At 36.8% G+C, this 24100-nt stretch overlaps 1 protein-coding gene, 1 long non-coding RNA gene and 1 pseudogene across 2 annotated transcripts in view; all 3 read left to right on the top strand.

Moving 5' to 3' along the window:
• The window catches only part of LOC107600098 (NACHT, LRR and PYD domains-containing protein 13-like), a 70019-nt gene extending 54047 nt beyond the window's left edge, over positions 1-15972 (top strand). The window contains exons 10-13 of the mRNA XM_016291889.1: positions 13340-13386; positions 13853-14101; positions 14202-14253; positions 15388-15972. Coding sequence (XP_016147375.1) covers positions 13340-13386; positions 13853-14101; positions 14202-14215 — 310 coding nt within the window. The 3' untranslated portion in view covers positions 14216-14253; positions 15388-15972. The remainder of the gene's footprint in view (positions 1-13339; positions 13387-13852; positions 14102-14201; positions 14254-15387) is intronic.
• LOC107600054 (uncharacterized) lies at positions 1180-2058 on the top strand. Its single transcript, XR_001610727.1, has 3 exons — positions 1180-1497; positions 1594-1646; positions 1905-2058. It is a non-coding gene; the product is annotated as an uncharacterized lncRNA (long non-coding RNA).
• A 2786-nt stretch (positions 15973-18758) lies between the features above and the next one.
• On the top strand, positions 18759-19599 carry LOC107600097 (NACHT, LRR and PYD domains-containing protein 3-like; annotated as a pseudogene).
• The last annotated feature ends 4501 nt before the right edge of the window (positions 19600-24100 follow it).

Genomic DNA, 24100 nt, shown 5'->3' with positions numbered 1-24100 from the left:
TTTCAAACTGGACAAAAGCATAAGACACCACGAATGGCTTCAACCCTAAAATGTTGCGATTAGATCCATAAACTGTACACGAATTCGTGATCGCCTCAGTAGGGATGGGCGTATCGATACTCAAACAAAACACATTGATACTAATGTGCTCTTTATTTACCAGTGGTTTTGTTTATTTAACAACAACAATAATAATAATAATAATAATGTGTACAATTTGCATTGAATTGGACGAATAACCTTTGTTAGCGAGTAATTGTGTAGGATAGAACTATTTTCCTGCTCATCTGGACACGCAAATGTTGCAAGACAGAACTCATCAATCACAGAGAGCATTCACTCACTGCTGACAGTGCATTCAAACAGGGCTGCGTTTCCCAAAAGTATCATAAGAAAGCATTAAAGCTCAGAGAATGGCAGCCCTGAACAATGCTTTTCAGAGGACAGAAGAAAAAAAACATAAACATTTGAGTCATTTCACAATAAACTCTTTGGTCATTTTTGAGCGAGATGCTAACGGTCTAATCAGATTCAATGATCTATGCTAAGCTACAGCTAAAAGTGCTACTGCCAGACACGGAGATCGGCTGAATGGATTCGAAAACAGTAAAACTCAACTGTTTAACTCTAGGGGAGTTGGAAAATGAGCCTATTTTCAAAAATAGTGGAGTGTTCCTTTAAACCAAGCTATTGTATGGCTTCAGATCACTAGGACTTTTGCGTAATTTTTAAGTTTTAATTTTTATTTTTTAATTAATTTTTAAATGCGATCAACTATTTTCTTCAAAACACGTCCTTTGTGTTAAGTGGAATTTTATGTTTGAAATGACGAGGTTAATGATGACTGACAATATTATTTATTGGGTAAACTATCCCTCTACATCAAAATGCAGCAATTCCACATTATAGATTTGTTCATTATATAATATCCCTCCCTCTCTGTGCTGCAAGCTAACTGAACAATCACTAACTAATGCTGGGTACACACTAAAAGATTTTGAAAATCTTATAAGATTTTCAAAATGTGAGAGACCACAAACATTAGGACAAACAATCCTAGATTTAACTGTTGCTCCTATTAGGAATGAGAATGTGACGTAACGCCGCGTTGAGTTCTGGGAAACTGCTTTGTTTATCCGCCGTATTTGCAGGATAGCGCTGCCGTTCCGCTATTGAGTTTAGGGCAGTATTTGATTGTTTGTCGTGATTGTGAAAAATGTCACCGGTGTATGTCATTCATACTGCATCGATAATTGCAATAGTTTGTGGATGGGAAATACGCAGCGCTTGTTCAGAAGGTTACCTCAGTGATGGCAATAGCAGATGAACTAAAAAATATGATACATGAGGAAAAATATGCAGAGATCAGAGCAGAACAAACCAGCCAGGGCAAAATGAGAAAGCTCTATGAGGCGCTTAATGCTGGAGGACACCGAGTGAAAAATGCCTTTTATTATGCTCTGAGAAATCATGAACCATACCTCTTCAGAGATTTGGGTAAGAGAATCTACAGTTGGTGTTAGTTTAATAAGTTTATAAACTTGAACCTACCTGTGGGTAGTCTAATGTGAGCTGTCCTGTGGCTGATATCAGGTGGTGAGGCAATGGATTACATCGATAACAACCAGCTCCAGTTAAACTGAATAGTGAATGAAACCTGTTTTCAATTGCATGTTATGTAGGCTACTGTATTGAACACTGATATTAAAAAGAAAATGCTGGCAGGCAAAGCAAATAAGATTGCTGATATCCTGTCCTTGAGCAAAAACTAGCATTAATACATTGTTCAGTTAGAAGTCTGTTTTTTAGATTAAAGTTTGAAACACCAATTAATAACAAATATTAAATACAGTCTAGTCCACAGTGTTAGTAAACATCCTGTAATCTTTCTTTACCAAATGAAGCCCCCTGCACCCAAGAAACTGAAGACCCCTGCAACCAAGACATGGAAACAGACGTCACTTGGAAAAGCTGAAGATGAAGGAATGTAAAAAAAATGCTGTTAAAGGAACAGTTCAAACAAATTAAAACTGTCATCAGTTATTCTCCCTAATGTTCACTGAACACCTTTTCCCATAATTTTTGAACTTTGTAATCTGCAAAAATGTCAACAATTCTTTGTTTTTCTGTCAATATGGGGGTGCTGTGTGTACATTAATGAAGAAAAAAAATTGACTTAAATGATTTTAGTAAATGGCTGCAATATAACAAAGAGTGAAAAATTTAAGGGGGTCTGAATACTTTACGTACCCACTGTGTGTATATATATATATATATATAGGTTTTCCTTTTGTAGGTGAACATTTTTTTACTTTTTTATGCCGTTTTTCATGCTAAAATCACAATAGCTTATACATCATCATCCATAGTTATTTAGCCAAGTAGATTCTACACATTGTTTTTTCTAAACTACATGTGTTGAACTTGTGTCATATGTACACCTACTTTTTAAAGAATTTTTGATGGGCTTTGAAATCAATGAAAATCATCCACTGACTTGCATCAGTGATGTCATAATTCTTGTGAATTGTCATATACTTGCTTTTATGTAATTTAGAGCTGCATTTGTAATGTTGAATGCATTTATACTGTTCATTGTCTTTCACACTGCATTGAAATAATGTGCTTCTCTTTTCACTGGATTCCCTTCTCATTGATAAATTGATAGCTTTGTGAATTGGTTTACACAGTTCATTTTTTAATTGGCATTACATTTCTTAACTGGCAAATCATTTAATTTGATTATTCTGGATACTGATATGTGACTATGTAAAACCAGTCATAAGGGTCCATTTTTCATCACAATATTTGGCCGAGATACAACTATTTGAAAATCTGAGGGTGCAAAAAAATCTAAATATTGAGAAAATCGCCTCTAAAGTTGTCCAAATGAAGTTCTTAGCAATGCATATTACTAATCAAAAATTAAGTTTTGATATATTTACAGTAGGAAATGTACAAAATATCTTCAGGGAACATGATCTTTACTTAATGTCCTAATGATTTTTGGCATAAAAGAAAAATCAATAATTTTGACACATACAATGTATCTTTGGCTATTGCTACAAATATACCCCAGCGACTTAAGACTGGTTTTGTGCTCCAGGGTCACATACACAACAAAATTATAAACGCAACACTTTTGTTTTTTGCCCCCATTTTTCATGAGCTGAACTCAAAAGATCTAAGACTTTTTCTATGTACACAAAATACCTATTTATTTCAAATATTGTTCACAAATTCAAACTGGTTACAAGTGTCTGCTATTAAATGGTGTAGATGTTATCTTTGCAGCACAAACAGAAAATGCGTGGCTTAGGTTTAAACACGAGAAGTGAAATGATACAATTCACCCCATAGTCCGGATTAGTTGTAACACACCCTGGGGTGAGATGTTACATTATGATATCCACCAGTGTGAGATGTAACATTATGCAACAATATAATGACAAAAAAAAAGGTTTAAAATGGATTTTTTGTTCAACACTGACTTTCCAACATAACTGGTGTGTGTTAGCATGTGTATTACAATAGCATCATGATAATAAAATTGAATAACATGCATGTGTGTGTGTTAACTCATGTTTGTTAATGTCAGACTCAGACATACCCTTACCAAAAAGTAGTATACTTCAAGTTTATTTTAGCAAGTATACTTTATGTAGTAAGTATACAAATATCAGTGTACTAGTAGTATACTTGTAAGTATACTATTTCAATACTCCTTGGGACTAAATTGGCCCACTTTCTAGTATATAAAAGTATACTTTAAGTATAACAGTAGTAAACTTTGAGTACTCAACTAGTTTACATCAACATTTTTAGCTTGTACTGCAACTATACTAAAAGTGAACTTATAGGTATACTGGTAGTTTTCTAATTAAATACTTGTAGTAGCATTTTTAGTACACTTTGAAGTATAATCTCAGTAAACTACTAGTTTAGTAGTTTTATACTGCAAGTATACTGGTAAGTTTTCTTTAAGTGAACTTTACATCATACTTTAAGTATACTACTATGTCCCTATTTAGGTATTAATTTGTATATATTTTGTTACATGAATATCTGAACATACAAAACACCAAAAGAACAGGGTATCTGCTTGTAAACAAAAAAAATTCATTCTAGCTTCATGCATTCTTTTTTTAAACACTTGAACGTGGATAAGTTTCATAAATAAAAAAGAAAGAAATATTTCCAGGACATTATCCATTATTCGTTGCAGCCCTGTAAGACAAAAACACAACATATAGTGTATAATCTAATAAAATGCAGGTAAAAAAAAAACTTGTGAAAACTCAATACGGAAAATTCCTTCATAAGTAGATTGTGCCCTATTTTTACTGACTTTTCTGTAGCATACTAATTACTAATACACTTAAAACTGTATTGGGTGCGTTTTGTTTACTATCTAATAAAAAAAAATGACTGTAATCGTTAAAAAATGTGTAAGTGTTCAATAATTCAATGTTGTATTTATAATTAGTTATTTATATTTCAATATATATTTCATTTATATTATTTAACAAACAAATCTAAATTAACATGATATTTGTCGTGATTACGTAATAGGCGTCATTTAGCGACTTTTAGCAACAAATCGACCTTCTTTTAGCAACTTCACCTGAAAATCCAGTTGGCAAAACTGACCACACCCATCCTAGAAAATATGTTCTACACTCACAGAAACCCAGCACCGAGGAAATATATGTTCCTTTGGACTTCGATGTTGGATGTTCTATAGGCTGGACGCGATGTCAGATCACGGTAAGGTAGAACATTATATTGAGTTTTAAACGCTCACGTCTTCTCCTCAGCAGGACTCGAGCATCGCGTCCGTTATATCGGAAACTCTTGTTAGCATAAGCGAGTGCATTGAAAACAAAACGAGAAAAAAATGTTGTTAACAATAGGTTTTGATTTATTATTTAATAAAGTTACGTCTTACTCTGTCCCCCTTTTTGTTCAGTTCATGTCCTGCGAATAGACTGAACATTTTTTCTTTGGATTGCAACTCACAGGGTATGGAGATTATGCCCACTGTCTTTTTTTTTTTAAAGCAGGCTTACATCTGTTTCTGTGTGTGTGTGTGTGTGTGTGTGTGTGTGTGTGTGTGTGTGTGTAGGAGAGAGAGAACTATTAGATATGTTTGAAAATCTAACAGCAGCATCAAATGTAACTGATTTTAAAAGCAAGTATGTCTATATTGTACGGACAATATGTCTGTACCATATTTTTGATTTTCATGGGAATTTATTATTTACAAAAATGTCAAATTTAGCTCTGTCCTACATTTTGCACACAACCCTGTTACCACGTTATTATCCTTCTTCAAATAAAGCTACATTCCACGTTTATGGTAAAAACTCATTTATAAGTAACTACAAACCACTGTTTGGTGCTGGACTGAGTCTGAGTGCGTAATTTAGACTATAGGCTATTTGTAACTTTGTCTCCTGTGTTTTTATTATTCTACATTTATTAATAGTTCAAAACCAAAATGAAGATTCCGTCCATTTATCAACCTTAGCAAACTCCAAAAAGCCATTAAAGTACCATTTTTGCCTAACATATTCTTTTGTGTTCCTCAAGATAATAAAACAGCCTTTAAATGACATGAGTGAGTATAAATGATCAAAGTTTTTTTTTTTTTTTTTTTTTGCACAAACCATTCTTTTAATCACAAATCGATGTTGTAAATGTTTAGAAAAAGGCTTTAATCATTTGGAGATGGGAAGTAATCTCTTCATGTCTTCTTCTCCAGGGGCCCGATATGTAGACACGCACAGGGCTGAGCTCATCCAGAGCGTCCAGAGAGTGATGGTGGTGACACGCAAGCTGCTGTCAGAGGGCAGGATCAATGTGGAGACATATTCACAGATCAGGAGAGCTGGGACCAAACAGGACAGAATGAGAAAGCTTTATGAAGCACTGGATGAAGGAGGAGCTGAAATTAAATCTGCGTTTTACGCTGCACTGAGGATGTGTGAACCAAACCTTGCTTTCCTGGGTAAAGATACCACAGAAAATGATAAATTCAAAAGTTTACCAAGAATATAAGTAAAGAAACGTGCCATATCATCCCTTAAGTCAGCTGGCAGAGGAAGGGATACTGGATGAAGAAGTCCTCTTTGACAAGAAGACCGTGTTCAAGACAGGTTTAGATGCTGAAAGTAGCCTGTTCCTGCATGATCCTGATATTCAAAATTTATTCAGGAGAAGATCACTCAAGTTTATGCACCTCAGCTTTCAGGAGTTCTTCATGGCTCTTTATTATATGTTTCTGAATGAAGAAGAGTCCCAGAGGAACATCAGAGACATCTTAGCTGCTGAGAGAGTGAAAGGTAGACTAACAAATTCCATCGCTTCGGTGCTTCTGTTTCTCTGTGGTCTCTCTAATGAAGACTCAAGCAACTCACTCTTTGAAAAGCACAACTGGACTGTTCCTTACATCATAAGAAAAGAAATGGAGAGCACAATCCTTACACTTCAGGATGAAGATAATCTATTTGCTCTCCAGTGTCTGTATGAGCTCCACGATGAGGAGTTTGTGAGGAGAGCTTTAGGAGATCGGGTATCCATGAATCTGTCTAACATTTCTCTGAGGAGCACAGACTGTTGGGTGCTGCTGTACTGTCTTCAGTGCTGGCCACACATCAGATACCTGAACCTCATGTACTGTGATTTAACAGCTGAGAAACTCAAGATTCTTCAGCCAGCACTCTGTATGTGTGAGACTCTGAGGTCAGTATGTTTGCATGGAGAGCAGTTTGTGTGATGTACAGTAAATACTTACCTGTACATAAGTATGATCATAAGTGTTTATATATTGCTGGATTGAGGGGTCATAAGATGAACAACCAAAATGTCCTTGATATTTTGAGATAAAATAGTTAACTGTACTATGAAAACAGCCTCATTAAAGAAAAAAGACCATATTATCGAAGGATAATACACTATATTTATATATAATATACTATATTTGGAAATTTGTGTTTTCATAGAATGTTGTTTACACAGAAAATGTAAAAGTCATGCCAGTAAAAAAGGCCCTTTTAACTCCATAAGTGTGTCTGAGAGAGGGTGAGAATTCCTTTACATAAGCAATAATATAAAATTTAGATCTGAATGATATTTTTTTATTATAGGTTGTCAGTGGACCATCTGCCTGAATTTGGAGATTTGATCAAGACTCTCTGTGAATTCAAATCATTGAAGGAACTGAAGTACTGTAACTTTTTCATCTCTAAACAGTCATAGTTAATGCTATTTTAAAGTGTTCTATAAATTGTGATTTTTTTTATTTAACTTTTTTTTTAATACCAATATTTAGTGTTTTTGTTCTGACTTGTAGAGTTCAGGAGGATGAATACAGGGGTGAAAGTCCCAGGTGGTCACTTGACCTGTCTGTTGCACAGGAAGATTACCTGTAATTAACTTTTTTTTCCTTTTTTACAATTAAACTGTACTTATACTAATAAAATAGCATAATATGTTTCAGAACACAACCAAAATCATTCATATTGAGTGTACAACATATTGTTAGTGCATGATTAATTTGTATCATAAATGAACATGATGAATGCTGGTCACAAATGCAGCTGGTCATGATGAAGGGCATGAGGGGTGACCACACTGATGTAAATGACTAGACATTAGGGGTGTAGCGATCCATTGATATGGATTGATACATCGATACGATATAGGCATCTTTATTTTGGCACGGCCCACATTTTCACACAGTGTCCGTCTATACATTACTGCCAACGCATGCATTCTCCTTCAAAATCACCTGTCAGGGCTCGATAATGAGGCGAGCATAACGCTCCGGACAGTTGACGGAAGTGTCGAGTGCTGTGTGAGAAGTTTTCTGTGCGTACACATCCGAAGCGTGCACACACAGACAGCTAGGTCTCAGTCAGTGCGCGAATACTTAATTGAGTTCTCTTTTGCTTATTTTTGTGCTTGGATGAACAAATACAGACACAATTAGAGCAAAATACGTGTCTTGGCAAATGTCCTGTAAACATACTTGATTATATCTTAACGTAAACAATTGAGAAAGAAAACGCATGTGTATCAGAATACTGGATCTGCATTTTATCTTAAAGGGTTAGTTAACCCAAAAATGAAAATTCTGTCATTAATTACTCACCCTCATGTCATTCCAAACCCATAAGACCTTCGTTCATCTTCGGAACACAAATTAAGATATTTTTGATGGAATCTGAAAGCTCTTACCCTCCATAGACAGCAATGATATTACCATGATCAATGCACGGAAACGTAGCAAGGACATCAGTAAAATAGCCCATGTGGACTATTTTACCGATGTCCTTGCTTCTGTTCGTTGATCGTGGTAATATCATTGCTGTCTATGGAGGGTCCGAGAGCTTTCAGAATCAGATTCCATCAAACGTATCTTAAATTGTGTTCCGAAGATGAACGAAAATCTCTTACGGGTTTGGATTGGAACGACGCGAGGGTGAGTAATTAATAACAGAATTTAAATTTTTGGGTGAACTACCCCTTTAAAGGGTTACTCCACCCCAAAATGAAAATTTTGTCATTAATCACTTAATTAATCACCCCATGTCGTTCCAAACCCGTAAAAGCTTCGTTCGTCTTCGGAACACAATTTAAGATATTTTGAATGAAAACCGGGAGGCTTGACTGTCCCATTGACTGCCAAGTAAATTACAATGTCAAGGCTCAGAAAAGTATGAAAGACATCATCAAAATAGTCCATAAATGTTCATTGTACGAGCGTATGGGACGCTCAAGGGTTCGGTTAGGTACAAGTAGAAATGGTGAGGGGAGTTTCCGGTTAGAGAAACGTTAGAAAGAGAGCAGGTCCCAATTGAAGGATTTTATTTGAATTATCCTTGCATGTTTGAATTGTTACAGGCACTTGCCCATAAGGGATGCATGTGGGTGTGTGTGGTCTACAATGAACAGAGAAAACAGAATACATTGTAAAATTTGTAATATAAACAATAATATGGCTAGCATAAAGAAATAAACATTACACACAGCAGCAGTGGCAGTAAATAACAGTATCAAATATCAGGTAATAAAGGCATTCAAGTTACATTTAAATAGCTGCATTATTTTGGCAAAGTGTTTATCATTTAAATATGTACTGTAAAAAGGTGTACAATTTTAGCTTAGGAATATCAATTATGCAGTGAAACATTCACAGTTAAGCAGTATTGAACAAGCATAGACTATAAAACGGATAACTTACTTTTTAATCAATCACTCACAGAAGAAACAAACATGCTGTAGTCCATTTTCTTGCACAATGAACAAATCAATCTATCCACCCATACATACAGTGGTGTGAAAAAGTGTTGGCCCCCTTCCTGATTTCTTATTTTTTGGCATGTTTTTCACACTTTAATGTTTCGGATCATCAAACAAATTTAAATATTACACAAAGATAATGCAAGTAAATACAAAATGCAGTTTTTAAATGATGATTTCATTTATTAAGGGAAAAAAGCTGTCCAAACCTACGTGACTGAAAAATTAATTGCCCCCTCCTGTTAAACCATGAAAGAACTGCAATTAACCACATTATTTTAGAAAGCGGAGTTAATTGCCAGTTATCGCAAACACTTGATTGCAGTTGTTGCTGCAAAGCGTGGCACAACCAGTTATTAGATTTAGGGGGCAATTACTTTTTCACGTAGTGCCAGGCAGGTTTGGACCGCTTTTTCACCTTAATAAAATAAATAATCATTTAAAAACTGCATTTTGTATTTACTTGCATTATCTTTGTGTAATATAAAAATTTGTTTGATGATCTGAATCTTTTAAGTGTGACAAATATGCAAAAAACATATTAAAAAATTTAAAAAAAAACAGGAAGGGGGCCAAAACTTTTTCACACCACTGTATAGACTGCCTCCTGATACTTTTCCGGGCATGTTTTGACTTCTTCAGCCTTTTCCAAGCCTTAAAAGGTTATAGACATAAAGATACCTCTGGGTGGCATCGTTGGGCTTTCATACATTCATGTTATATATTTTGGATGCATTTGTGAGTTAATAAAACTGTAACTGTTTGTGTAAAATAGGCATATAATATCAATACATCGATCAATATACTTCTGAATCGAATCATATGGTAATTGTCTCTTAGACTTTTTTGAGGTATCTGTAAATATCGTATCACTGGGTATGAGAATCGATATTATATCATACTGTGATGAAACGTCCAATTGACACCCCTACTAGCCATGATGTGCATGTACAACATTTTACAGTAAATGCCTCACTATTAATTTATTTCTGTTTAAAATGTGAGTGGAAAACAGTTAGGTAACGCACTAGGCAAGTGTTAAATGACTAGTTAAGATATTTGGTCACTTGTGTTTGACATGATTTTTATATAGTTATATTTATGTGCTTCTTGCAGTTCTCCAGAGTGTAATGAGCAAGCGGATGCTCTGTTTACTTTCCTGCTCTCTGTGTGTGATCTGAAGAGTGTGGAGCTGATCATCTTCAGTCTGAATCAGAGCTGGGCTCTCAGGATTCTCGCTCTCATCCAGGCTTGCAGCAGTCTGCAAGAAATCTGGTAAGACTGAGACGTGGTACAAAGCCAGTCAATGTTGAATTACTCCATTATGAGTGATTGGCTTGCCAAATATGTTTCATAATTTCTACAGAATGTGTTGTGTCCTGTCACGTCTGCCAGTTGGATTGCCTTTGATAGCCACCAGAGGGCACTCCTGTCTTTATCTCATCATGGACTGCATTTCCAATAATCCATTGCTTATTATGACTTACTATGCCTAAATACTTTAAGCTGTTTCTCATTAACCTTGTTAACTTTGCCTGTATAAGGCCTGTGTTTTCCTTCTGTGTTTTCACACATTCTCTGTGATGTCTTGCATGTTGTTGCACTGCATTTCTGAGTGTTCTCTCTGGCTACCAGTTTTCTTCTGAATTTCCTGAAGATGTGCAGTTTTTTTGCATAGATATTCTAGTGAAACATGGATGGCACTAACTTACAATGTTTGCGCTTTGGTGTTTCAAAATTTACCAATAGTGGAGTACAATTTTGCCTGTTTATATTTTGTTTAGTTCTTGGTCTTGTGTTTGCTAAATTTATTTGTCATACATTATTTACCTCATATTTACATTTTATAATAAATTTTAAATGCTTTATTTTTCTGCAGTAAATTTGAGTCCAGTGTGTTGCCAGTTTGATTCCAGTGTGAGATTTTGGGTGGGGGGACGCCAATCTATAATCTTCATGATAATGTCTGGACCAGCTCTGATTATCGTGACAACTGTTTGCTTATTTGTCTTTGATTACATTGCTAAAATGTTGTATTGTAGTGTCCGTGCCACTGGTTTGCTGCTGGAGGTGGGACTCGAGTTACTGTATGAATCACTGACAGATTCACACTGCTCTGTGATCATTGAAGGGTATGTATGTGCTCAATATCTGTGGATTTAACTTTTTATGCATTTACTGATACAAAAATTGCTTTTCTAGCTTTATCATCGTTTGTTTTCAGATGCCATATCTTTAAATATATATATTTTTTTCTTATGCAATGGAATTCAGATATTTCCTTTAACTGTCAGGATCTAATTCAATTCTGACAGCTTGTCGGCAAGATCTAACCTAAAATCTAATCTAAATTGATCTAATCTAAAAATGTCCAAATGCTTTTTGTTGCCACTGTATATATTTCATTCTGTCTGTAGGCCAACCATCTCTGACTCTGAACAATCTGGACTGAATCTTCAGCCACTCCCAGTGTGTCAGTCTTGTGTTCACATTGTTGACTCTGATCAGTGGGTTCAGGTGGAGCCGTCAGTCTGTACAGATGAAGGAGGGTCAGAGTTCAGAATCAGCACTCCGGCGGGTCGATTCGAGTGCAGCAGGACCAGAATGCGATGGGTCTGTGCTGGTGACGTCACTCTCCAGTACCGTGCAGTGGATGGACGTTCCCTCAGAGCAGATCTGGAGAGTCTTCAGTGTGAGCGAATTGGTCCTGTGGTTAATGTGACCGTGATCTCAGGGAAACTGGAGGAGGCCCATCTGCCTCATTACGCCTGTTTGGCAGAGTCAGACCCCTCTCTCACAGAGGCTGTGAAGCTCCTCGCCAAACGTGATGAAGGAATATCTTTACAATCTGTAGAGCTGACCTGTTATCATGCCAAAATGGTCCAACCATCCTTCTCTCTCATAACTCTAATCATAAGCTGGTTCATAAAGTGGGAAGAACACTGTGATCTTCTTCTCTACATGCGGTGTAAAGAGCCTCTCTTTCTTCACATCTACTTTTTTCCAATGAATGACACTTGTTCAAAAGAAAAAGTTGAGCAGCATGAAAAATCAAGTCTTTTGATTAGCCATCCCAGACCTGACAGACCATTTCGGTTGAAAACACCTCACCTTCTTGAGGTTCCTGGTGCATCTGTCCATCCCGTAGAGGGGATTTCATTTAGAACTGATATTGACCCAAACTTCTTCAAGGTCAGGCAACATCAGGATGGTCACATAAAAATGAATCTTATCAGAGAGGTGGACAGGAAGTCTGTGTGGACTGCCACAATATGGAAAGAAGAATGTGGCCAGTTAAATTCAATGTAAGTCCAAGATGAGCCGCAACGGAATTCTGATATTGATAAAGTGTTTTTTTTTTTTTTTTTTTTTTTTTAAACACTGATAATCTCTCATACAAAAGACTAAAAAAAGGCTAAACATGTGAAGAGCATTGCAGATAAACTGAACAGAATAGCTTGACCAGTCAGGATAGTATGAGAACTACAGTGTATTCAAGTGGTATGATTGCAGATGCTCAATTCTTCTCGATAGCCAGCCAACATACTGTATCATGAAATCATGTTAGTTATCTTTGAAAAGATGCCAATAACGTTGCTATTTAGTTATAAAATGTAAGATAGAACTGATATGTGAACTGAACTGAAAATATATTAATTTAAAAACTACAGGTGTTGAACTGCAGTGTTTAACTTCATTTTAATGTATCACCCAGTTCATCATGGTTTAGGTAAAAAAAAAAATAATTGTTTAATTTCTTTTCAAAAAGATAAATGATTGTACCCTATTTGTGGGCACTGGATAAAACGCTGATAAAACATGGCATGCATTAATCACACTGTATTGTCAGATGGGTTTGCAACTTGGACCATCATATTGTGCTTTACCTTAAGTTTATGTTGTTTTCTCCAATTGGAACTCGCCTCATTTATGTGGGACAGCAAAGCGTTGAAATTAGTAGATCTCAACAACTTCACACTAATTAAAATCTTAATAGATGATTTTTTGTATTTTATATTTGTGGGTTTCGCAGGTTAGGTGAGCGCAGCCATGAAGAAAAGGAGCGGAATCCACCCAAAGGTTATATCTGTCTGTCTGTCCTTATAGTTTTGGAGAAGTTTTTCAGCTGTCTCTGCTATTAGGATAAACAATGTTTGTATGTGAATTGACGTAAATGGTGTAGACACCAGTTCTCAGATGATGCATGCTCCTGTAGTATAGTAGAAAAATGTCATTAAGCAAAGGCTACTTTACTCTGTTCTGCTCAGGTCAGTTTGGCTTGTTTGAGAACAGGACTGTTTGCTCAAAAGAGTACTTGCATAAAGAAATGTAAATAGAAAAGCCTGAGTGGGAGATGATGCACATGTCTTGGGTATTTTTGAGATCTCGGATCTCGTTTTTTTTTTTATTATTATTTTCTGTTATGCCTTGTACACCAACTTGAGTTATTATAATATTACGTTCATGTAAAAAGTTGCATGATTTGCATGATGAGTAAAAGTTCCAATGAAACGCATTTCATTTTCTTTCTTTTTTTTTTTTCTAGAGACCCAATTTGTGGATGGGAACTATGCAGCACTTATTCAGAGGGTTACCTCAGTGATGGCATTAGCAGATGAACTAAAAAATAGGGGTATGATACATGATGAAAAATATTCAGGGATCGTGGCAGAACAAACCAACCAGGGCAAGATGAGAAAGCTCTTTGAAGTACTGAATTCTGGAGATGACCAAGTGAAAAATGCCTTTTATTATGCTCTGAGAAATCATGAACCAGCCCTCTTCAGAAACCTGGGTAAGAGAATCTACAGTTGGTGTTAATTAAATAAGTTTATAAACCTAAACCTACCTGTATGATACACTAATATAACCTGTCCTGCGTTTGATGGTAACAGGTGGTGACAACTGAAAACATGAGCAGCCTATATCTGAAGAATCGGCTACACCGTAAGTGCACCCTTTTGTCATTTGCATATTATATACTGTTTTAGTATATATGTCAAACACTTGCAGTAATGTTTTAGCTTAAGACCAAAGCTAATTTGTAATTTTGTACAGATTGCTGATATTCTGTCCTGGGTGCTCAGCAGACAGTATTGTGCATTCCTGTAGTGCAAAAAGCTGCATAAATATATTATTTAGTCAAATGTATTTTGAGATTAAAGTTTAGAACACACCAATAAGTAGAGGGAGAGTGGAAACGGTTGCGACAATGGGCAGTTGCAACTTAGCTTATTCCTTCTATCAGGAATGAGCTACAGTAATGATACTGCATATGCATACTACACACATGCTCAATATCTCATCCTTCCTGGAAAAAAAGCAGCAACATGTCCCCCAGCATGCTCTCATTATCACAACATTGATGTAAAAGCTTGCCGTAACATAACAAAATTGTAATTTTATGGATTAATAGAAACCCTTTCAATAGTCAGGTATCTCCCCTTTTTAAGTAAATGTTGACTAATTTCCTTCTCTATTACCTTCTCTCTATCACTCGCACATAAGCTACATAACATGCACATACAAATGACACACAAATAATGACTTTCCTGCATATCTAGATGTACACCTGGAATACTTTGTGATGTTTTATTAACAAGTTTCGGGAGGAGCGCGCACAGATAATTAACACGGCCAGTTCATTATCAGTAATTACACCATCTATCCAATCAGCTCAAGAGAGAACCTCTATAAATAATCAAAGCAGCCTTACCTCCATTATCTCCCGTCCTTAGCATCCCTCCACCACCCCGACTCCTCACCTTCAGCCCGTTCCTACCCCAGCACGGGGAGGAACACTAGGGGGGGAGCATTTTGGGTCCGGGCTTAATCCCGAGCTCGGACCCCTCTCCCCGGCCAGGGGGAGTACCCCGGGCTCGAGAGTAATTACCGAGCTCGGAGCCCTCTCCCCGGACAGCACGCCAAATACGCATAAACTTTACTCGGTTCATTATAAGTAAGTGTGAACTCGTGAACCAACATTCACTTACACACAGAGAGAGAGAGAGTTGAGGTGCTGGTTGGATAAACTGCTTAGAGTAGTCTTAAAAGTTGGTAATCTAATTTTTTTTCTTCAAGAATGAAGACCCCTGCACTCAAGAAACAGAAGACGACCCCTGCAACTATGACACAGAAACAGACGTGAAAAGACAACAGATGCAAGATGCAGCCACTTGAACATGAATGAATGCTAAAAATGCAGTTAAAGGAGTTCAAAGTTTTTTAGAAAACTGATAGGATTTTTTTCAATGTCAAAAAATTTATCAATGTGCATCCAAACAGGGCTGAGACTTTGTTTCAAACTGGACAAAAGCATAAGACACCACGAATGGCTTCAACTTTGATAAAGTTGTTTTTTTTAATATATTTTTATTTATTGGTGTTATCTTATTAAAAGCGTTAAGAACGTTAACGCCATTGCAGACAAACAATGAAATATATTCTGAAATCACACGTTATAATTTAACCAGTAAAGCCAGCATGAGAAGGATCTGCAGCATAGTGCGTAAAGGTAGTGACAGTGATTCTTCTAGAAGATCATCTGCCTTTTAAGCCATCTGCCTTTACCTGACTCTTAACCTTTTTTGCTTGATGATTCTACATTGTATTCAGTGTTGGGAAGGTTACTTTGGAAATGTAATATAGTAGGTTACAGATTACAAGTTACCCTATTTAAAATGTAATAGTAGTGTAACTTAATTACTTTATTAAAGTAATGTAACTGATTACTTGTAACGTCTGGACCACTCAAACACACAATATATATTTTGTTAGCTAGATTTAACAAATACTCTGTAACCCCCCAGGAAGCTGAACAGGCCCCTGGTTCCATAAGCAATGCTGACACCCGATACATTTACGACCTCCTGGAATTTAGGTGAAGAAAATCGCTTCCTTGCCCATAAGGAAAATCCACAAGGGAAGGACTTTTCTTTGCTAATTAATTAATAGGAAAACCTTTCTTTGAATGAACACACATGATCCTTCAGGTCATTGGGTATATTATTGTCATCGTGTATTTTGTCTTTGATATTTTTAGACTATTTTAGGCATGCTTGTGAGGGAACCCATTCCTGTCATCCTTTCACTATAAGTAACTCTACCATGTCTAGTATCTATGAATTCGTATTCGGATGATCTAATTGAGAGTGTATATTGTATGTTTACACCTACGCAACATATTAGTGTTCTAAGAGTCTTTAATAATTTTTACACAAGCTTCATATGCAAATTACCATGCTTTCAAAAAGGGCCATAAAACGCCCCAGTATCTCAGAACTCCCACTTGAGATTCCGGACGTCCTCATTGGACAAGCCCATCTTGAGAGGCGTGAATCTTTGCAGGCTTTAAAGGCCACACTTCATGTGACCCGCCCAGTCGGTGGTCCTGCTAGGTTCCGATAAGATGTGAGTTCCAACGCTCCAGAACATCCCAAGTTACGTGCCAGGTTTCGGCCTTGTCCTTTCCATTCATCAAGTTACTCTGACGCAAACTGGTTCTTTCTCATCAACCAACTTCAGCAAGATCTTGGGCCTTAAGATTGCATCAGGAATCTATTTTCAGACAGACGAGACTTGCAAGTATCAAACTTAGTCTTATTAATTGATATATTAAGTATCAGTTACACCTTCTAATACAAAGGTGTGTTTGAACTAAGAATCGGTTATGGTTAATTATTCATATTTTCCATGAGCTGATTCGTTACATACTTTTGATTACTTTTCTAATGAATGTTTTCAAATGTTAATCATTTTCAAACATTTACACCATGCAGGGTTAACCGTACAGTAGTGCTCAACACTGATTACTGTCAGACTTTTAAAATCCTTCACTTCAATTAAGATGATAAAATTTGAACACATCCACCACAAAATCAGACTTTAGTGCTGCCTTCATAATGGGCTTTGTAAATCTATGTTTGTCATACAGTACATATGGTGTATAATTTAAAAATATTCTGATTAATAATAATCATAATAAAACTAGCTTTGACCAAAGTGTGTTTGAATAACAGTAAAGCTTTCTTCTTTGGATTCTTTTTGCATTAATTGAGGTTGTTTTTTGACCATACCTTTTGATTATACATTGGATACTAGAGACTTTGTAGATTTTATTTCAGTTTGATTTGGTACAAGAACTTGGTTTGAATGGAAATGAAAAACTCACACAGACCTGGCAACAGCATACCTACTTCCTTTTTACAAAGACAACCAGTTGAAACTAAAATCAGCCTAATGACCAGCTCAGTATTAAAAACTCCACTTTTTTTCTATTAATATCAATAATTAATATTACTATAATATTGTTTTAGTGATTGATGTGTTGCTAGGCCTTTTTGTACATCTTAGCAGATGCTTTAAGATAATATCTACATCTCCTAGTTAGTTTCCATGTTCACTTTGTTATTCACCTGTGTCGTCTTTTGTTGTTAGTTTTCCCATATTGCTCTGTGTTTGTATCTTGAGTTGGTTGGTTGGTTATTGTCACTGTTTGAGGAACCAACCACAAATACTTATGGATCTAGCAGCAGGAGTACCAACTCCTGTCCCTGTATCAAGGGAACACTGAGGACATGAATTTTGTGGAGGACTGTTTAGAACTGGTTCCCTGGATTGAGGGCACATTAAAGATGTGCTTCTTGAGCAGGCTAGACAATCGCCTCCTCCAAACAATGTCCATAGAAGATTCCAGTTGCTCAATACTCCAATACACTGAGTATGCGTTGTGGCTGAGCATTTCCTCCCTAACAGAGGAAACATCCTAACCCTTCAGGAGGATGCCTACTTCACCCCTTCTGTGCTCATTCCTGCCCGAGTCAATGCCAGTTGCCATGCATGAACCCCAAGCTGGAACTGGCATTGGAGGAATTACTGATTGACCTGATTGCCTGGGAACCAGTCCCCACCCTCCAATTTAATGAAGTCTCTGGTCCCAAAAAGTTTTTGCAGTCAGCAAAAAACCCAGCCTGCTTACTCCGGTTTCTCCCATGCCTCTGTAAAGTTTCCTGTCTCCCCCTTGACACTTCTAGCCAACATCTTCACCTGATCTTGAGTTCTCCATTTTTGTAAATAAAATTCTACTGCTGCAAACCTACTCTCTCCCTGAGAGCTACACTCTATCTAATTTAGGATTTTTAAATGTATTTATTGTTATTTAATGACTGTTTTATGTTTCTGTAGATCAGAGCCCTGAGATTCTTCAGTACAAGACTTCCATCATTGACAGCTGTAAGTTTGTGACAGAGTGTAATCTTCCATCTAATGAACGTGTGGATCTGGCTGCTCATTACACTGAACCAGTGATCATTCAGAAGAGCAAAGAGCAAACTGAGAAAATCTGTCGTCAACGTGAGGTCTGTGCACACTTCTGGATCAAAACCACCATCTCGGCTCTTACCAAATGACAAGAATCACAGCATCAGAATAGACCAGCTGTTCAGTCCCGACTGATGGAAAAACACAGAAAACTGATTCTCAGTGGAGATTCTGGAAGAGGGAAATCCTTCATGTTACAGAAGATCATGTTGGACTGGGCTTCTGGAGAACTTTACTCTGAAAAATTTGATGTAGTTTTTCTTTTGAAGAGTGAAGAGCTGATGTGTATTTCTGAGGAAATTAGCTTATTCGAGCTCTTGAGCTGGAGTTGCAGTTTAACATTGGATCACATCTCACAAATACTAGATTTAACAACAGAGAAAGTCCTCATCCTCACTGATGGAACTGATGAGTATGTATCTCATCCACCGTTCATTTCATATTACTATACACTAATCCATCCAAGAGAGCGCCACCTATGGTCATTCTTAGGAACCTGTTGAGGGGAATCTTGCTGCCTGAGTCTTTCCTGCTGGTTACCACCAGATCAGATGCTGGTACAGTGATGAATCTCATCAAGGGTCCTCAGCGTTTCACTGAGATTGTGAGCTTCTCTGAGAGAGGGGTACAGGAGTACTTCCAGAAGTTCGTTCAGGATGAGCAGCTCTTCAGGAAAACATATGAGAGAGTGAAGATAAATGAAAGCCTCCTGACTGCCTGCTCTGTGCCTTTGCTGTGTTGGATGGTCTATTTTTATCTGAAGAAACACTTTACAGATGGTGATCATGTGATGAGAGAACTAAAGACAACCACCTCCATATAGCCTATGTGCAGTTTGTGTCCACTCTACTGGAGCATTATGACCAGAGTCGGTCTGTCCTCACCATGCTGAGGAGTCTGGGTCTGCTGGCAGAGAGAGGAATACAAAATCAGCAAGTCTTTTTGATGAAATGCCTGTTGCTGAGACTGGCTTAAATGCCTCCATTTGGCTGTTTTTGTATAAAGGCAGTTAGAAAAGAAAAGACAAACAAGTGCTAGTGTTCAAGTTGATCCATTTCAGCTTTCAGGAGTTCTTCACTGCTCTTTATGTTTTACTGGATGAAAAAGAGCACTGCTTAAAAGTTAGTGAGCTGTTTAACTTGATGGAATGGGAGGCTATAATTGACAGGCCATCTCCAGATTTGAGAGAAAGAAGATCAAATCCCATGCCTCCAGTTATACTGTTCCTCTATGGTCTTTTAAATGAAGAGGTGAGCAGCTCAATTCTTGAAAAGATTGTGTGGACTGTTCCTCACACCATTAAACTGAAGAAAAAAGAAATGAGAAAAACACTCAAGAGAGCTATTGTTTTGATGATACAGCAGTATGGAATTTAGTTATTTGCTCTCCACTGTCTGCATGAGCTTCAGGATAAGAGGTTTGTGAGGAAAATTTTGAAAGTTTACAGGTCCATGGATCTCTATTAAAAACTAATGCAATACAGTAAAGGCAAATTTAAGGCATAACCATTGGACAGCAAAATGCTCTTTGGCTCAGTTGGATCAGAAAAAAACTTGAAGAATTAGGTGTGAAACCATCAGGAACCATTTGGTCTCCAGCGCCACCATTTTCCAGAACTGCAACCTACTCTGGAGTCTCCAGAAGTGCAAGGTGTCAAGTTCTCAGAGACTTTGCTTGGGTAAAAAAAATCCTAAAAAAATGACCCTCACTTAATAAGAATCACATGTACCACTGTTTGAAGAATTTCAATTTGTTCGAAGGAGATCCCCCCCTCACAATGTAGAGCGCTTTGAGTGGTTAGAAAAGCAGAAAAGCGCTATATAAATGTAATGAATTTTAATTTATCTTCCAGAATCTGGCAGTAAGTTGTGGGAGTTCATTTTTAGTCCATCTCTGCAAGACAGACTTTTCAGGATAGGAGATTAGGAGAATATCAACTTGCCTAATAATTATGCATGCACTATATATACAGTATATATATATATATACTGTATATATAGTGCATGCATAATTATTAGGCAAGTTGATATTCTCCTAATCTCCTATCCTGAAAAGTCTGTCTTGCAGAGATGGACTAAAAATGAACTTCCACAACTTACTGCCAGATTCGGGAAGATAAATTAAAATTCATTACATTTATATAGCGCTTTTCTGCTTTTCTAACCACTCAAAGCGCTCTACATTGTGAGGGGGGGATCTCCTTCGAACAAACTGAAATTCTTCAAACAGTGGTACATGTGATTCTTATTAAGTGAGGGTCATTTTTTTAGGATTTTTTTTACCCAAGCAAAGTCTCTGAGAACTTGACACCTTGCACTTCTGGAGACTCCAGAGTAGGTTGCAGTTCTGGAAAATGGTGGCGCTGGAGACCAAATGGTTCCTGATGGTTTCACACCTAATTCTTCAAGTTTTTTTCTGATCCAACTGAGCCAAAGAGCATTTTGCTGTCCAATGGTTATGCCTTAAATTTGCCTTTACTGTATTGCATTAGTTTTTAATATTTCTCATGGGGATTTAATAATTTTTGACTTTTCAGTCCGAGTTAAATCTCTCTCTTTTTTTGTGGCTTATTTTAACTGTTAAAGAAAACCTGCTTAATAATTATGCACACCAGAATATAAGGAGTTTTTCACTTCCAGCCTTCATGGACAATTGTATATAATTTGTAATTGCATATAAATACAAAATTATTAGTAGTTATTAAGATTTATGTGGTTTGGAATTGGTAAAATGTGCTTATATGCAAAAATCAATTGTAACGAATCAGCTCATGGGAACTAGTTATAATTAATTATGAATATTTTAGATCCACTGTAGATATTTAGCTGACCTCTCAGGGTCAACTGTCTTGTCAATTCTAAGAACGTTAATTTCCTGGTTAAAGGAAATAACTTTCTTACTGTACAATTCTACAAAAGCTTGTAGCATAAATCTGCATGATTAAGTGACTCCAGTTATGAGCAAACAACGCAGGAGTGAGTGTTTTGATCATAAGCCTGCATAAAACAGTATACAATCTCAAAGACAAAATACACTATGACAATAATATACACAATGACCTGAAGGATCATGTGTGTTCATTCAAAGAAAGGTTTTCCTATTAATTCATTAATTAGCAAAGAAAAGTCCATCCCTTGTGGACTTTCCTTATGGACAAAGCAGTGATATTCTCCACCTAAATTCCAGGAGGTCGTAAATGTATCTGGTGTCAGGGTTGCCATGGTAACCAGGGGGGGCCTGGTGGCAGACATCCTGGCATCCAGTTTATTGGGTGAGGGGACTGTGACGATTTGTTAATCTAATGAATAATTGATTTGTTAAATCAAATGAAAAATGGTGTGTCTGATTGGTCCAGACGCTACACAATTATGGATACTCAACTATGGAGACAGTTCAGATTCTGCTGTAAAGTGGCTCTAAAAGAAAATAATGTCATTATTTAGCTCAAGTCAGTTCAGTTGATTTAGATCAGATTAATAACAGTGTGAAGTTAATCAATCAGTTCAATATAATAAAATATTTAGTAAAAAAAAAAAACATTTAGTAAAACATTCACAAATGATTTTTGTTTTTGACTCAAGGTTGTCAGTTAGAGATGTTAGAAGTTGGAGATTTGATCCGGAGTCTTGGTGAATCAAAAATCTTGAGCTTGCTGAAGTAATTTAAACAGACATATAAAATATCAAATAATTGACCAGAATATAACAATTTATTAGTTGTTTTGATAAGTTATCTGTCTTTCTGACTTGGTAGCGTTCAAGAGGATGAATACAGTGCTGAGAGTCCCAGATGGTCACTTAACCTGTTATTCCATGATGGAGATGTCTTGTAAGAAACTTTTGCACGTACACTGTAATCTTTCTTTTAAAGAATAACTTTTAGAATAAATATATAGTCTTATAAAAGTTATGTATGTTACAGTGCTGTTATCAAATGTACATCTGTGTCTCTGTCCGTTTCAGGTTGTTTTTGAGCTCCTCAGAGGAGAATCCATCATTTCCAGCAGTCTTAAACATCAGTCTTACATGTCAACAATCAGAGATATCCAGCACTGACTGGACACTCTTCTTACAGAGACTCGGCAAGACAGGAAAATTAGCAGACGAGTAAGAACAATATTCACTTTGCCATTACTCTATTAATCTAATCAGTAGATTTGTTGTTAACTATAAATATTTTGTGGTCAAATATATTTTTGCAGTTCTTCAGCTCTTGATGAGCATTTCAGTTAGCTGCTGTCTTTATTTCACACTGGGTTTGAAGATGCTGCATCTGAAGCTGGTCAATCTGAATAAGAGCTGGGCTTCGGGGATCATTTCCCTCGTCCAGACCTACACCAGTCTACAGGAGTCAGGTAAGAGGATTTGCATTAATTCATGTAATTTGTTATTTATTCAAATGTTTAAATTGAATAAAGGCTACAGTTTTCATCTCTTCCTTAAAGGAACACTCCACTATTTTTGAAAATAGGCTCATTTTCCAACTTCCCTAGAGTTAAACAGTTGAGTTTTACCGTTTTCGAATCCATTCAGCCGATCTCCGATCTGGCGGTAGCACTTTTAGCTTAGCTTACCATAGATCACTGAATCTGATTAGACCGTTAGCATCTCGCTCAAAAATGACCAAAGAGTTTCTAAATTTATATCTATATTACATCGTGTACTAAGACCGACAGAAAATGAAAAGTTGCGATTTTCTAGGCCGATATGCCTAGGAACTATACTCTCATTCCAGCGTAATAATCAAGGAACTTTGCTGCTGTACCATGTGTGCAGCAGGCCCAATGATATTACGCAGCGCCTGAAAATAGGCTTATTGGAAGTTATCTAGCTGGGACTATTTCCAGGCGCTGCGTAATATCATTGCGCCTGCTGCTCTCATGGTACGGCAGCAAAGTTCCTTGATATATCGGCCTAGAAATCGCAACTTTTAATTTTCCGTCGGTCTTAGTACACGATGTAACTACAGAAGAGTCAAGTTTTAAATAGGAAAACTATAGAAACTCTTTGGTCATTTTTGAGCGAGATGCTAACGGTCTAATCAGATTCAATGATCTATGCTAAGCTACAGCTAAAAGTGCTACTGCCAGACACGGAGATCGGCTGAATGGATTCGAAAACAGTAAAACTCAACTGTTTAACTCTAGGGGAGATGGAAAATGAGCCTATTTTCAAAAATAGTGGAGTGTTCCTTTAAACCAAGCTATTGTATGGCTTCAGATCACTAGGACTTTTGCGTAATTTTTAAGACTGAAACTCCAGTCCCTGTTTGTTGTAAATGCGATCAACTATTTTCTTCAAAACACGTCCTTTCCTGATAAGATAATCTTTAGAATCACCAAGATAATCGGGACATTACCTAGGATTGTCGGAAGGGGAGAAATCGGCCCAAATTCAGCCTGATTATCTGATTATCTGGTGTGTACCAAACTGTAAAGAACTCAATGAATTGCTGACAGCATTGTCATTGTACAAAA

The sequence above is a fragment of the Sinocyclocheilus grahami genome, unplaced genomic scaffold, assembly GCF_001515645.1.
Source record: "Sinocyclocheilus grahami isolate Dianchi unplaced genomic scaffold, SAMN03320097.WGS_v1.1 scaffold277.1, whole genome shotgun sequence".
Lineage (NCBI taxonomy): Eukaryota > Metazoa > Chordata > Actinopteri > Cypriniformes > Cyprinidae > Sinocyclocheilus > Sinocyclocheilus grahami.
The sequence above is the reverse complement of the archived record's forward strand: the minus strand, read 5'-3'. Positions and strand labels throughout refer to the sequence as shown.